Source organism: Malaclemys terrapin, chromosome 2, assembly GCF_027887155.1.
Source record: "Malaclemys terrapin pileata isolate rMalTer1 chromosome 2, rMalTer1.hap1, whole genome shotgun sequence".
Taxonomy (NCBI): domain Eukaryota; kingdom Metazoa; phylum Chordata; order Testudines; family Emydidae; genus Malaclemys; species Malaclemys terrapin.
The window spans coordinates 118302640-118315021 of record NC_071506.1 but is presented as its reverse complement, the minus strand read 5'-3'; the positions used below and the strand labels follow the sequence as shown (position 1 = coordinate 118315021).

Sequence of the window (12382 nt, the reverse complement as noted above, 5' to 3'; positions counted from 1 at the left end):
GGGGACCCTATTTACCTCTCTCCAATGTGAAAACTGGCCAATTATTCCTACCCTTTGTTTCCCGTGTTTTAAGCCAGTTACTGATCCCTGAGAGGACCTTTCCACTTATCCCATGACTGCTTATTTTGCTTAAGAACCTTTGGTGTGGGATTAGAGGAAAAGGACATTTTTGGTTTGCTTTGTGCATTTGACAACATTTAGCTGTTTGTTCTGCATAGTCATTCAGTTCCCTCTGTTTAGTTCTTTCACATAACTGGGAGAACATTTAAAAAAAGAAAAATCTATTGTAAAACCATAAAAATCAGCAAAGAGTAAAAAAACAGTCACTGTTCCTGAAACAACTTAAAAAAAATAACTGGACTTGATTACATGTTGATGTATCCCTTTAAATTTTTAATTTAATGAATAACTAGAAAATCTTTTTCACTTTATCATCTTTTGTGAGAAAAATAACTAAGGTTCAAACATTTTCATCTGTAACTTAGGAAAAACTAACTAGAGAACACAACCTATTGTAATGATGTCCTAAAATAACCCTTTCATAGTTATGATAGCAAACAAAAGGTGAGTTTTGCTTCAGGTGAGTTTTGCTTCACAAGCAAAAGCTAGTACTGATTCAAACTAGCTTACACACTCTTCTCTACCACTAACAGCTTCCCTTGCCAAAATGAGGTCATCTGTGAAATATGTACCTCAAGCCACATAGCTGGAAAAAACAACACTGAATTAAAAAAGGAAAGGTTTGACCCTTTGCTACACAGATGACAAAATATTGTAAGGACATTTCACTTTGGAAAGTTTTCTCTCTCTCTCTCCTCCGCCCCCCCTCACCTCCCTTCCCTTTTTAAAGAGCCTAAATCCAATTGAAAGTCAATGGGACCTAAAACACCTAAATCATTTTGGCACTATTGCAACCGTTATCCAGAACGTACAAATGCAGTCTATGTACAGTGCATGAGATTATGCTGTTATAAGAAGTGAATAAATGAAATGGAAACTGATATTGCAAAGAAATGGCTGGGAAAATTCCCAGAAAAGACCCCTTCCCATTTTCACTATTATCAAGGATATCAAAGGCCATATTTAGGGCAAATATTTGACTCCTTTAAGATAGGTCTGTGTTGGGGAGTTGAGGGGAGAGGCAGACCACTAAACAGCCTTTGAAAGGCATAATGCTACCACTGGTGCTGGAGGAGAGGGGATGAATGCAGAGGGAAATGATACACCTTTGAAAGGTGCAGTTCCACTGACATCACCTCTGGGGCTGTTATCACTGCTAGCTGCACTGGTTGCCTCCCTCTTTTCTTCACCAACCTGCCACTGAATTTTGGATGCAGCTTTCACTGGACGGAAGCAGGGCTTCTTGTACCTATTCCCCCTTTAGAACACAGACACAGGACCAGCATAAACTTCTCTCTCAATGGCCTGGGTGCAGACTTGAGATGCATGCATGCATAGGCGCTTACTCGTGGGTGCTCCGGGGCTGGAGCATCCATGGAAAAAAAATAGTGGGTGCTCAGCACCCACCAGCTACAGCTGTTTGGCAGCTTGGAATGGGGTGGAGGGAGGGCAGAGACCAGCAAGCGGTGGGTGGGCGGGGGCCTCGGGGAGGGGGCGGAGTGAGAGCGGGAAGAGGTGGAGCGATGGTGAGGCTTTGGGGGAGGGAGGTGCAGAGGGGGAGGAAGAGGCAGAGCAAATGTGGTGCCTCAGGGAGGGGGCAGGGCAAGGCCAGGAAGAGGCAGAGTGGGGGTGGTGCCTTGAGGGGAGGAGCAGAGTGGGGGCGGGGCCTCAGAAAGAGAGGAAGTGGAGCACCCCCAGGGAAAAGTAAAAGTTGGCACCTATGCATGCATGTGTTTACTACTTTCACAAACCCCTGGGGATACTGAGAGGTACTTTTTATTAAACCAAGTGGCAACAGCATAATTTAATTGTTATACTCCGATTCAGCAAAGCACATAAGCACAGGCTTCACTTTTTAGCATGCACACAATCATTTCACAGCCCGGAAGAAAACTGAAGCACAACACAGTGGAAGAACTGGAGATCAAACAAAATTATAGCTACAACGCCTCATGTGATTCTTAATGTAAAAAGTATTGTTCATAAATCAAGAATCATAGAAAAGTAAGGCTGGAAGGTACTTCAAGAGGTCATCTAGCCAATCCCCCCATGCTGAGTCAGGATAAAGTACGCCTACACCTAGTTGTTTGTCTAACCTGTTCTTTAAAACCTCCAGTGATGGAGATTCCACAGCCTCCCTTGGTAAACTATTCCAGTACTTAACGACCCTTATAATTAGACAATTTTCCCTAATATCTAACCTAAATCTTCCTTGCTGCAAACAGAGATGATTACTTCTTGTCCTACCCTTGGTGGACACGGAGAACCCCCAGATCCTTTTCTGCAATACTACTGGCTAGCCAGTTATTCCCCTTTTGTATGTGTGTGTTTGATTTTTACTTCCTAAGTGAAGTACTTTGCACTCCTCTTATTGAATTTCATCTTACTGATGTCAGACCAATTGTCCAATTTAGCAAGATATTTTTGAATTCTAATCCTGTCCCCCAAAGTGCTTTCAACCTCTCCCAGCTAGGTGTCATCTGCAAATTTTTTAAGCATTCTCTTCATTCCATCATCCAAGTTGTTAATTAAAATATTGAATTATCATGATGGGAGAAAGGGTGAAACTGAAGCAATGTAAATAAATCTCTATTTATTTATATGCAAAGTAGCTCCCAAGAGACTGCTCAAACTACAGAACATCCCAGAGTCCATTGGACAGTATCAGATTATTAGAGATTTCACCTTGCATAAATAAAAGTATGCATTACACAATAAATGATTAATAAAGTAAAGACATCTGAACTGGTTCCCCAACCCAAGGTGGGAAGTTTGGAGGTCTTACCTTATTACTGTTGGTGTGATTTCAGCACAGAAGAAAACACTAAGACTTCCAACAGCATGCGAAGAAAACATACCCACAATGGAAAATGCAGTAGAGAATTTGTCCTTGACGCTGTCACTCATACCTGTTAGACGGTTAGACAGACACATGCACATGGAAATTGAGCTCAGCACAATCAGTATATGGTCCCCAAGAAATAAAACAAGAATACCATATTAAGTCACTCATTCGCCTTAGATGCAAGTTTGAGTCTCCTCCCCCAACATTTATTTAAATCAATATTTAATAAGCCATGTACCAACTACCCAAAACATAAATAAAAATGTCATAACATATTTCCAAAAAACAGCAGTAAACAGACAATCTCCAACTTTGTTATCAACAGCCATCACAAAGTGGTAAAGCTCAAGAAATGTCTCCAAACAATTTTTCAGGCACTGGACATTTCCCACCCAAATCTGGTAGCTGTATGGAGACAACCAGAATTAATCATGACCTAATACAGTTCTGTGGTTGAGACAGTGCAGATGCTGCAATAGAGGAAGATACAAATAAAATGTTCTCATCTCTACCACAGGCCTACAGAAAAAATCCTTATATTGCAACTGATCAGACCCACAGGTGCATTGAACAGGACCTGTAAAAATGAGCAGCTAGCTCTACAAGAAGAGTCCTAGGACATTGAGTTCAACAGCAACCTTGCTCATGAACACTAGCAGTTACTGCAATCAGGCTCTGTATCCTCAGCGACTCTGGCCTTTCAGATACACCCACTCAGAGTGCAAGCAGTTCAAAAACACTGCATAGACATTTGTAAACAGTACCTGAGTCTGGAAGTTGACTATATTTTCCAATCACTGGATCCACAGACCACAAAAGATAAATTAAAATGAGAGAGAGAGACAGAGAGAGAGAGAGACAGAGAGAGAGAGTGTTAAATGTGTGATTTATTCAAAGTGAAAAACAAACACACAACACCCTCCCCCCACACCAAACCAAACTGCAGCCCTCCACCTCCTCCCCATACTATTTCCTTTCAGTATCACGACTGGATTGGAATAGTCTTTCAAAACCAGTTTGACACGGCATGCAATTTCCAGGCCTATTCCCAACTGGAGGACGGAATTCTAATGAGATGATGATAATAAACGCACAGTGGTACATCATTTGAAAAGAACCAGAATTAGCACTCAAATTAAACAGAAGTCTCTTTGTTGGTAAAAAAAGGCGGAAAAGAAACTGCAGTCAAGCTTTGCTGTAACCCTGAGGGAATGACCACAGGGGCTTTCGTTAGAGAAGGAAACCATTACAATCAGCATCCCTGCGTTGCTAAAACACATCTTTTTCCCTTGCCAAAATCCAAAGCGAGTTTACAGTGTTTAAAATTATTCACAAACTGCTTTTTGGCCCACGTTCCTACCCGGCACTAAAATGCTACATAAAAAGCAGAACAATAGTTATGCAAGCCTGGCAGAACACCCTAGCAGCTGGGTTACTCCAGAGAGCTTAGAGAAGTTCTGACTCAGGAGAAACCCTGAAATCTGGAAGGAAATCCCTGACAGAGGCCTTACAAGACACGCGTGCGCGCGCACACACACACACACCCTTTAACAAATTATACAAACAGCATGGCCATTCATTTCTCTTCAAACCATTGCCTAGCTGCCTATAAGGAGTGATGGTGGGATGTGACGGAGGGGGAGAGACCGCAGTGGAAGGATACAAGCTGTTCCAGAGTTCAAGGCTGCCTTTTCCTCCTATTTTTGTATGGGCAGTTTTTAGAAATGGGAGGGGGACAAAGGGCAAACAGTATATGATGGGACACATCTGAAAAGCCCAATATGTTAAGAAGTGCAGCAATGACAATTAGTTGCACCTCTTGTTGACTTTCGGTTGCTCTCAGCAGGTGGGAACAGAAGGGTTTAACATGGGCATGACATTAATTCTCATTAATTCTCTATGTCCATCTTCAAGGTTAAGAATGGAACACAGCAGAACAAAAATAATTTAGAAATAGTTGTAATCGAACTATCATAATTCTGTTTCTTCAAAGGCATGCTTTTTGTAGTTCATCATTATGCAGAGTATTATTGTGATGCTGTTTTAAAAGGAAGATGACCATGTTTACATATCACCACTGATGTATCAACAGTGTTGCACAATTGTGATAAATCTTATGCAAAGCACGCCTTTTAAGGTGTCATTGGAAAAGTTGTAATCTGTTGAACAATGTTACCCTGTTTATATGTGTGTATTATCATTGTATGTGAAGTTATGAATCTTTGCTATATCTCAAACATATTGTGTTCCTGGGTAACACCCACAAGACAGATTTACATCAAGACCAGCGAGCCATGGTTGATGGACCATTAAGGAAAAATCAACTCTTCCAAAGGGCCCCTCCCTATGCCTCAGAGAATATGTAGACCATGGATGCCTCATGACTCAGCCAGGGCACACAGAACACGTGATCCCTGACTCCCATGTTTGTGCCAGTAACCTTCCAGGTACATGGACTGGGGGGAATAAATTGGAGACTGTGATATATTATCATCGTAATATGATAGACTGGTATTCACTGTTCTTGTCTCTGCTAGAGAGACTGCCTCTTTTGCAATTATAAGAGGATGGAAATTTTGGGACTCTGCCATCAATCAATTCAACTTCCTAAGCAGGCTCATTGCAGGTTAGAAAATCTAAGAAAGAGGAGGGAACCAAGAATGGGAAACCAATTTCCTTTAGAGCCTCCTTGGAGAAAAAAAAAAATCTGGTAAAAATTATATGCCATTTCCACGCATTCTCTTAAGACAACACAAACTTTTTTTTTTTCCTTTTAAAACCCAGACAATCAATTTTGACACATCATCAGAGATTGAAATCCACTCTGTTTTTAACTCTTCTCAGCGTGGGTGACTAGCCCTGAGCTCTGCTACAGGAATAAATCCCTGCACCTAGAACAATGAACTGAAAGAATAAAAGGGAAATTGGAGGGAGAACAAAAGAGTTTCATTGTAGTTGAATATGTATAGAGAATGGGCCCAAATCTACAGTGACTTACATTCCCTATTGCTTTCAATGGGATTGTACAGCATGTGAATCTGCACCATCCACAGAAAGCTGATTTACTGCTCTTCTGTTCTGCAACAGACAGGTGTTTTTCCACATGTCAGTTGAGAACAGCCATTGATTCAAGGCCTCATGCAGCTATGCAAGGTAATGCTCTCTGACCAGTATCAAGGTGCAAGTCACTTATGCCCTCACTTACAGTTGAGAAGGCCTAACTGTAGAAGCGATGCCAGAGCTGTCAGAATCATGAACAGCAACAGTCCTCCTCTTCGCCCTAGAAACCCAACGACGGGGCACATAGCCAGGCAGGATGCCAGAGCAATCCCTGCCATGGTATAGTAGTCTGTATAGAAATGGTGGGGGTTCGAGTTCTTCATTTCATGACCCATCATGCTTTTTGCAAAGCAGTGATGTATCCCAAACCCGGTCAGCCTGGAGGAGACAGAAAGGGACAATGGGAGACCACTTCTGAACAGGTAGGCAAATATTGCAATGCAACAAGGAGCTGGAAAGAAAAGGAAAAACAAACTCTTTGAGGCAGGGACTTCTCTTACTAAGCCTATACAACACCGAGCCCACTGGGGGCTGGATCTCCTGTGAGGCCTTAAGGTTCTACTGTAATACAAATAAACAATGATCAAAAATTGACCAAACCAAAAGACTTGTGATCAACTGACCTGATTCTAATAGGCACTAAGCCACAGCAGTTCCCAAATCAAGCCATGTGAGATTACATTTTTATTATGTGATTGGAAGCAACCTGAAATCAGGCATGAAAACCAATCAGAAGCTGCCTTCAGATTAATTTAATAGACATCTGTTACGATCTAACATCTGACCCATGGCCTTTAGAATGAGTTCTGCTGTGATCAGTTTTATGAAGAAGGGCTGTATGGCTGGGCAGCAAGGAAGCTTAATACAAAACAGATCACACCACAGATAGTAACTTCACTCCCCAAGGTAGTGCTGCTGCCAAAATAACTTTTAAAATGAATATTTAAAGTGACATACTGAACCTGTATTTAATTTGTTACTATGACTGTTATGAAACAGAAAATCTATGGCTTGAATTGTGATTCATGCCATACTTCAGTATCAATTTCTTCCACTTATTTTTTACATGAAAACAGGTTCCTCTATTGACCATTTCTCCTCTGTTTCAAATATTTATTAAAAAAATAAATGGTGGGTGTGGTGAGATTCATCTGGATAGTGCCAGACCTTAGTGCAATGTAAAATCATTTCATGCGCTGACAGAACTACTGGTGTATTTTAGTGCTACACCTCTCCCAGAAAAGGGCCTCATATCTGTGGCAAATTCTGTAGCATTTAGGTAATGTGGACCTGCTACAGTAACTAAGGAGCAGACTAAATATTGCCAAATTCATTCCATATCTGCATCATTAAGCCACATTTGGGCCTAGGTCTCCAGAATGAATGGCTAGTATGTTACACCATCTATCCTACTTAATTTCAGGATTTCGAAACAATTTTTATGGAAACCAAACTACAGAAAGCTTTTTTTGTTTTTTTAAATAAACAATCGGTGGGGACTTATAACAGCTACATGAATGACAGCCCTGTGCATAGCAGACCAGTCAATGAAAGCCAAGACAGAAACGTGCACTTTTTGGAACTGCAGAATTGACACGTTTTACACTGACAGAATGCACTACAGGACACGGAGTTGTTTATTCTTGTACAAAATTTCATTTGCTTCCAAAATCTACAGAATAATCGGTACATAATTTATTTTCTGTCTTAATTCTGGTGCTTGCTATCTTACAATCACTATTTAATACGCAACTAGACAACACTAATATATTACACAAATATATGCAGAGATGATATCCATGTGATAAACGGAAGGCCCATGAGATAAATGAATTCATTATACAATTTATTACCTGTGCTCTTCCCTTTAATCCACATCCCTGGGATTTATTCTAACATCCTACAATTCTGAGGAGATTCAAACAGTTGCCTTTTTTTTTTTAAATAAATCAACGTGCCCTGAAAAAAATTTCCTCTTTCTCCCCTGAAATGTCTTATTTTTCCCAAAATTCACACCTGCCTGAATCTCAGGACAGACTACATGATGCAGGAGGAATCATAAATAATAATAATAATAATGATGAAAAATAGGCTCTTCTTTCCCTAAAATAAACTTGAGATCTGTCTGATAAACACAAATTTGATTCACAGTCTTCAAAGAATGCAAAACTTCTCCACTGACAATGGCCCAAAAATCATCCTTTGTGTTGCTTTTATTCTGGTCTTGGGAATTTCCAAACAAGTCTAATTAAAAGTGGGGTGGGTGAGGGGGGAATTCATACAGAGACAATGTTCATAAATCCACTTGAGTTACTGTAGCTATAAACTCGGTCTAGCAGCAAAAAAATTGCTCCAAAATGCATGAGGCCACCGCAGTGGTTATTAAAAGCCCACCACTTCTTTCACCAACTGACACTGTAAATTAAGGCGCTGATCAGGCAACTGATTCAGCACAGACAGATCTTTAGAATCAATGGGCCTCACCCAGGCAGGATCAGTTGATCTAATGCTGCAATTCATAATCATAGTCACTAACCTCTCATGTGAGTGAAGATTACAGGTTGGGGCCCTAAAATCAAGTGGAAATTCCAACTATGGGCAGGGAACATATATTTCTACACATAATTTTTCTAGGCAATTTCTGGTTTTACTACCACCACTCCATCCCAATTTAAAAATCACACAGATGATCCAAATGGGCACTTTATATAATTGACATACTAGGAAACACCACTATCGTTTCCCCCTCACTTTCCCCTGTTCCCTTCCCCACCCTCAAAAGTAGTTAGGGAATTTTGAAATAGATTTCAAGACCGTACATTTACTTTTATTACACACTTGAGAAGCTCTCCCAGTTTTGTGTGAAATAACTCAATCAGGGCCTGATCCTGCAAACACTTAAGCACATGCTTAACTTCACTCATGTAGATATTTGCCAGATTGAGGCCTGAGAATGTCGGTGTCACACTACTGTGTTTGAGAAAGTGCACTTTCCCTGTATACCCCTTTAATGATTTGGAGGAACTGAAGTCCTTTCTGTCCAATTTTCAGGACATCATGGTCAGCTGCTATACAGGCCACAGCTTAGTATTTATTGCCAGGCAACTTCTTTCTTTGCCAAATTAATCCATTACATTTTAGAAAATGTTAAACAGATTGTACATAAATTATGCAGACAGTGTTATAATTCTGCAATTGATTACATTCAAATCAACCATATGTGCTTATTTCCTCCTTTCCCTTGTGCTTTATTTGAAATAAAGTCAGGATAAGATGGCAATATCCTTGGACTTTTCACCTCACTTGTTCCCCTCTACCTCCCAGATAATTTAAGACATGCAAATTAAACTGGTAGCCATTAATTTTAATCCAGGATAATGGAAATCTACAGCTTGACATCTCACTTGAGAGAAACTTACAAGACCCAACACGAAACTACTGAACAATTTGGTTTAAATTTAAAAAGGACACCATTGAATGCACCAAAGACATTAACCAGTTCGGATTGATCTGCTTCCTTGACATTATCCATTGGAGGTATAAAGTGGGATTTTCAAAAGCACCTATGGGTACATCTACACTGTGTTTTAAACCCTGTGGCAGTGAGTCTCAGAGCCCAGGTGTACAGACTGGAGCTTGTGCTACGGTGCTGAAAACAGCAGTGCAGACGTTGCAGCTTGGACTGGAGCTCAGCCTCAAAAGCCCACTCCTCTCCTTGGGTTTCTGAGCCTGAGCTACAGCTGAGTCCAAACATCTACACAGTTGTTTTTAGCACTGTGACATGAGCCCCAGTCTGTAGACTCAGGGCCTGAGACTCGCGACCATGATTTTAAAACTCTGTGTAGATGTATCCTAAGTGACTTAGGAGCACAAGTCCTGTTGAAACTGGGAGAGGAGGGTGGAATTCATGTGAAAGTCAATGGAACTTGTGCTCTTGTCATTTGGAAAATCCTACCCAGAGTAGCAAGTTTGTGCAAGTCAGAAATATACAGTTGGTCACGGACACAACAATGCACTTGCACAGCTACCATTCCCAAGAAAGCACCTTATGCTTTTTGCGCCACAGCTTAAAATGTCAGATGACTACTTCCTTAAGCTTCTACACGAGATCACTCTTCTGGTAGAGCTCACTCTTCTTATCAAAGATCAGCTCTCTAAGACACTGGGTTAAGGGTCCTGTAATGGGGCAGAAGAGCCTCCATATTTTCATCACCGTCCACATCTACTTTCAGTTTACCAACAGAGAAAACATTCAACATACTTGACAGGAATATGTTGGACTTACGAGTTCACACACAATACTACAATGTTTTTCCACAGGTTCCTGGTTCCCACCACTTTAACAATGCAGACCTTCTTGGGCCTCCTGGTAAGCTCCTTCTCCAGCTCTGAAACAAAACAGAAGGTCATTCTCTTGGTAGTGGGGGAGCAGAGTAGCCAGTGGATTTCAGATTTTATTCTGGATGTTCTGGGAAGAGGGACAGTAGGATTCTCCTCCCCTCCTGTCTCAGAGCTCTGGGGATGCACACCCTACACACTCTCACTCACTCCTTGATTTGTTTTTCTCTTATCCTTCCATGTATTGTTGATCCTCTCTGCAGTTTTGGAGGGCTGCATGTGGCTCCCTGCAGATTCCAATGCTACTCACAATTTAAAAAATGTATGCAAAAATAAAAATAAAAATTGGGGAGTTAGGGATGGAATGTAGATGGATGGTCCTTGAGAGATGTCAGGTTGCCTGATACACTAGCAGAGGTTTTGGTGTATTTAGTCCTAATCAGCAACACTGTTTTCTAATCCTTTAATCATTCTTGTGACTCTTTTCTGAACCCTCTCCAATTTATCAACATAGTCCCATCAGTGCCAAATAGAGAGGTAAAATAACCTCTCTACTCCTACTCAAGATTTCCCTATTTATGCATTCAAAAAGTCACCCAAAAAGTCTTGGACTAGTCACAATATATACTGACTGCTTATAAGACTGCAACCCAGCCTCCCGCAGTAGTTTGCATCAGCTCACTTCATATATATATTAACAGTCTGGCTGTCTCTAGTACCTCCATCTTCCGCAACCTTTTAAAGGGATTCAGGATAAAAGAAGATGAATGAAAACCACTGGGGAAGTAAAGAAAATGAAGGTAATGGGGTGGGGGAGAAGAGGGACAAACAAAGAACAGACGTGTCTGCTATTATCTGGAAAATCTAACTTTTGCATGGAAAATCCCCCCCACACAAATAGAGAAATGCTATTTTGTAATCTAATTATCCATGTTCTTCACTGCCCACAGATACACTAGGCAAGAGTTCAAACATTAACTATGAGAGACATTTTAAAGGAAAGAGATATGAGGATGCTGTCATGCTGTTCTCATAATTACATTTGAAATTTTTCAATTGCTAATCCACAAAATGCAGCAGAACTCACCAGATGACAGAATCACAAAATACAGAGATCAGAAAAAAGTAAGTTGGTCATATTATTCATAATAATTATTTGTATTACGCTAGCAACTAGGGACCACAGTGTGCGAGGTTCTGTAGAAACACAAGAAAAAAGACGGTCCCCTGCTAGTACAGGATTGCTCCCTCAGTGCATTTTTAATGCTTTGTCCAGTCTAGTTTTAAATTTCTCAAGCAAAAGGCACTTCCCACCTCTTTCTTTGGGAGACTATTTTAGAGTTTTAGTGGATCTAATGGTCAATATATTTTTGTGGATCTCTAGCTTAAATTTTGCCTCTCTTAATGGGATGATATTAACTCAATCATACCTCTTATACCATTCCAAATAATTCCTCTCCATTCCTGATTTTTACACTCTTTAGATATTTGTAGACCATTATCTCCCTTATTAATCATCACTCATACATGCTACACATACTCAATCCTGTCAATATTTCCTTATGTATCAATCTTCTCAAACTCTCCTAATCCTCCCACTTTGTTGTTTTTCTCCAAACTCTCTCTGGTTTGTTATGATGAGGACACCCTGCAATATATTCCAGATGTGGTTGCACCATCTGAACACACAACCTTGTGGAAGTAGGTTTTCTCCGACAACCTCAAACTGCAGACCTGAGCATATGCACAGCACCCAGTAAAATGCTCCAGTCACAAACCCAGCCAATTATCCTCTCTAAATGAGACTTTAGTGCTAACGACTATTAGCACTAAAATTTCAGATGCAGAGGTTACAGTCACTGGATTGCAAACAAATGAAATACTCTCAGTAAGCTTCAAAGTCATCTACCCTTTCCCACTCTATTATTTTTACATTTTCCTCCCCTGCATAGTTCATATTTATAACCAGGTATTCTCCAAGTAGGGAGCAAGGTTGATTTACATTCAAGCTCTAATTGA

At 40.6% G+C, this 12382-nt stretch overlaps 1 protein-coding gene across 3 annotated transcripts in view; it reads right to left on the bottom strand.

Moving 5' to 3' along the window:
* Window positions 1-12382, bottom strand: part of SLC22A23 (solute carrier family 22 member 23) — a 181542-nt gene that overhangs the window by 13099 nt on the left and 156061 nt on the right. For 2 of the 3 annotated variants that reach the window (XM_054017562.1, XM_054017563.1), the window contains 4 exons: window positions 10311-10413; window positions 6171-6403; window positions 3730-3762; window positions 2906-3029 (listed from right to left, as the gene is read on the bottom strand). In XM_054017562.1, coding sequence (XP_053873537.1) covers window positions 2906-3029; window positions 3730-3762; window positions 6171-6403; window positions 10311-10413 — 493 coding nt within the window. Of the gene's footprint in view, window positions 1-2901; window positions 3030-3729; window positions 3763-6170; window positions 6404-10310; window positions 10414-12382 lie in introns of those variants that run through there. The other variant, XM_054017564.1, reaches the window with a different exon arrangement.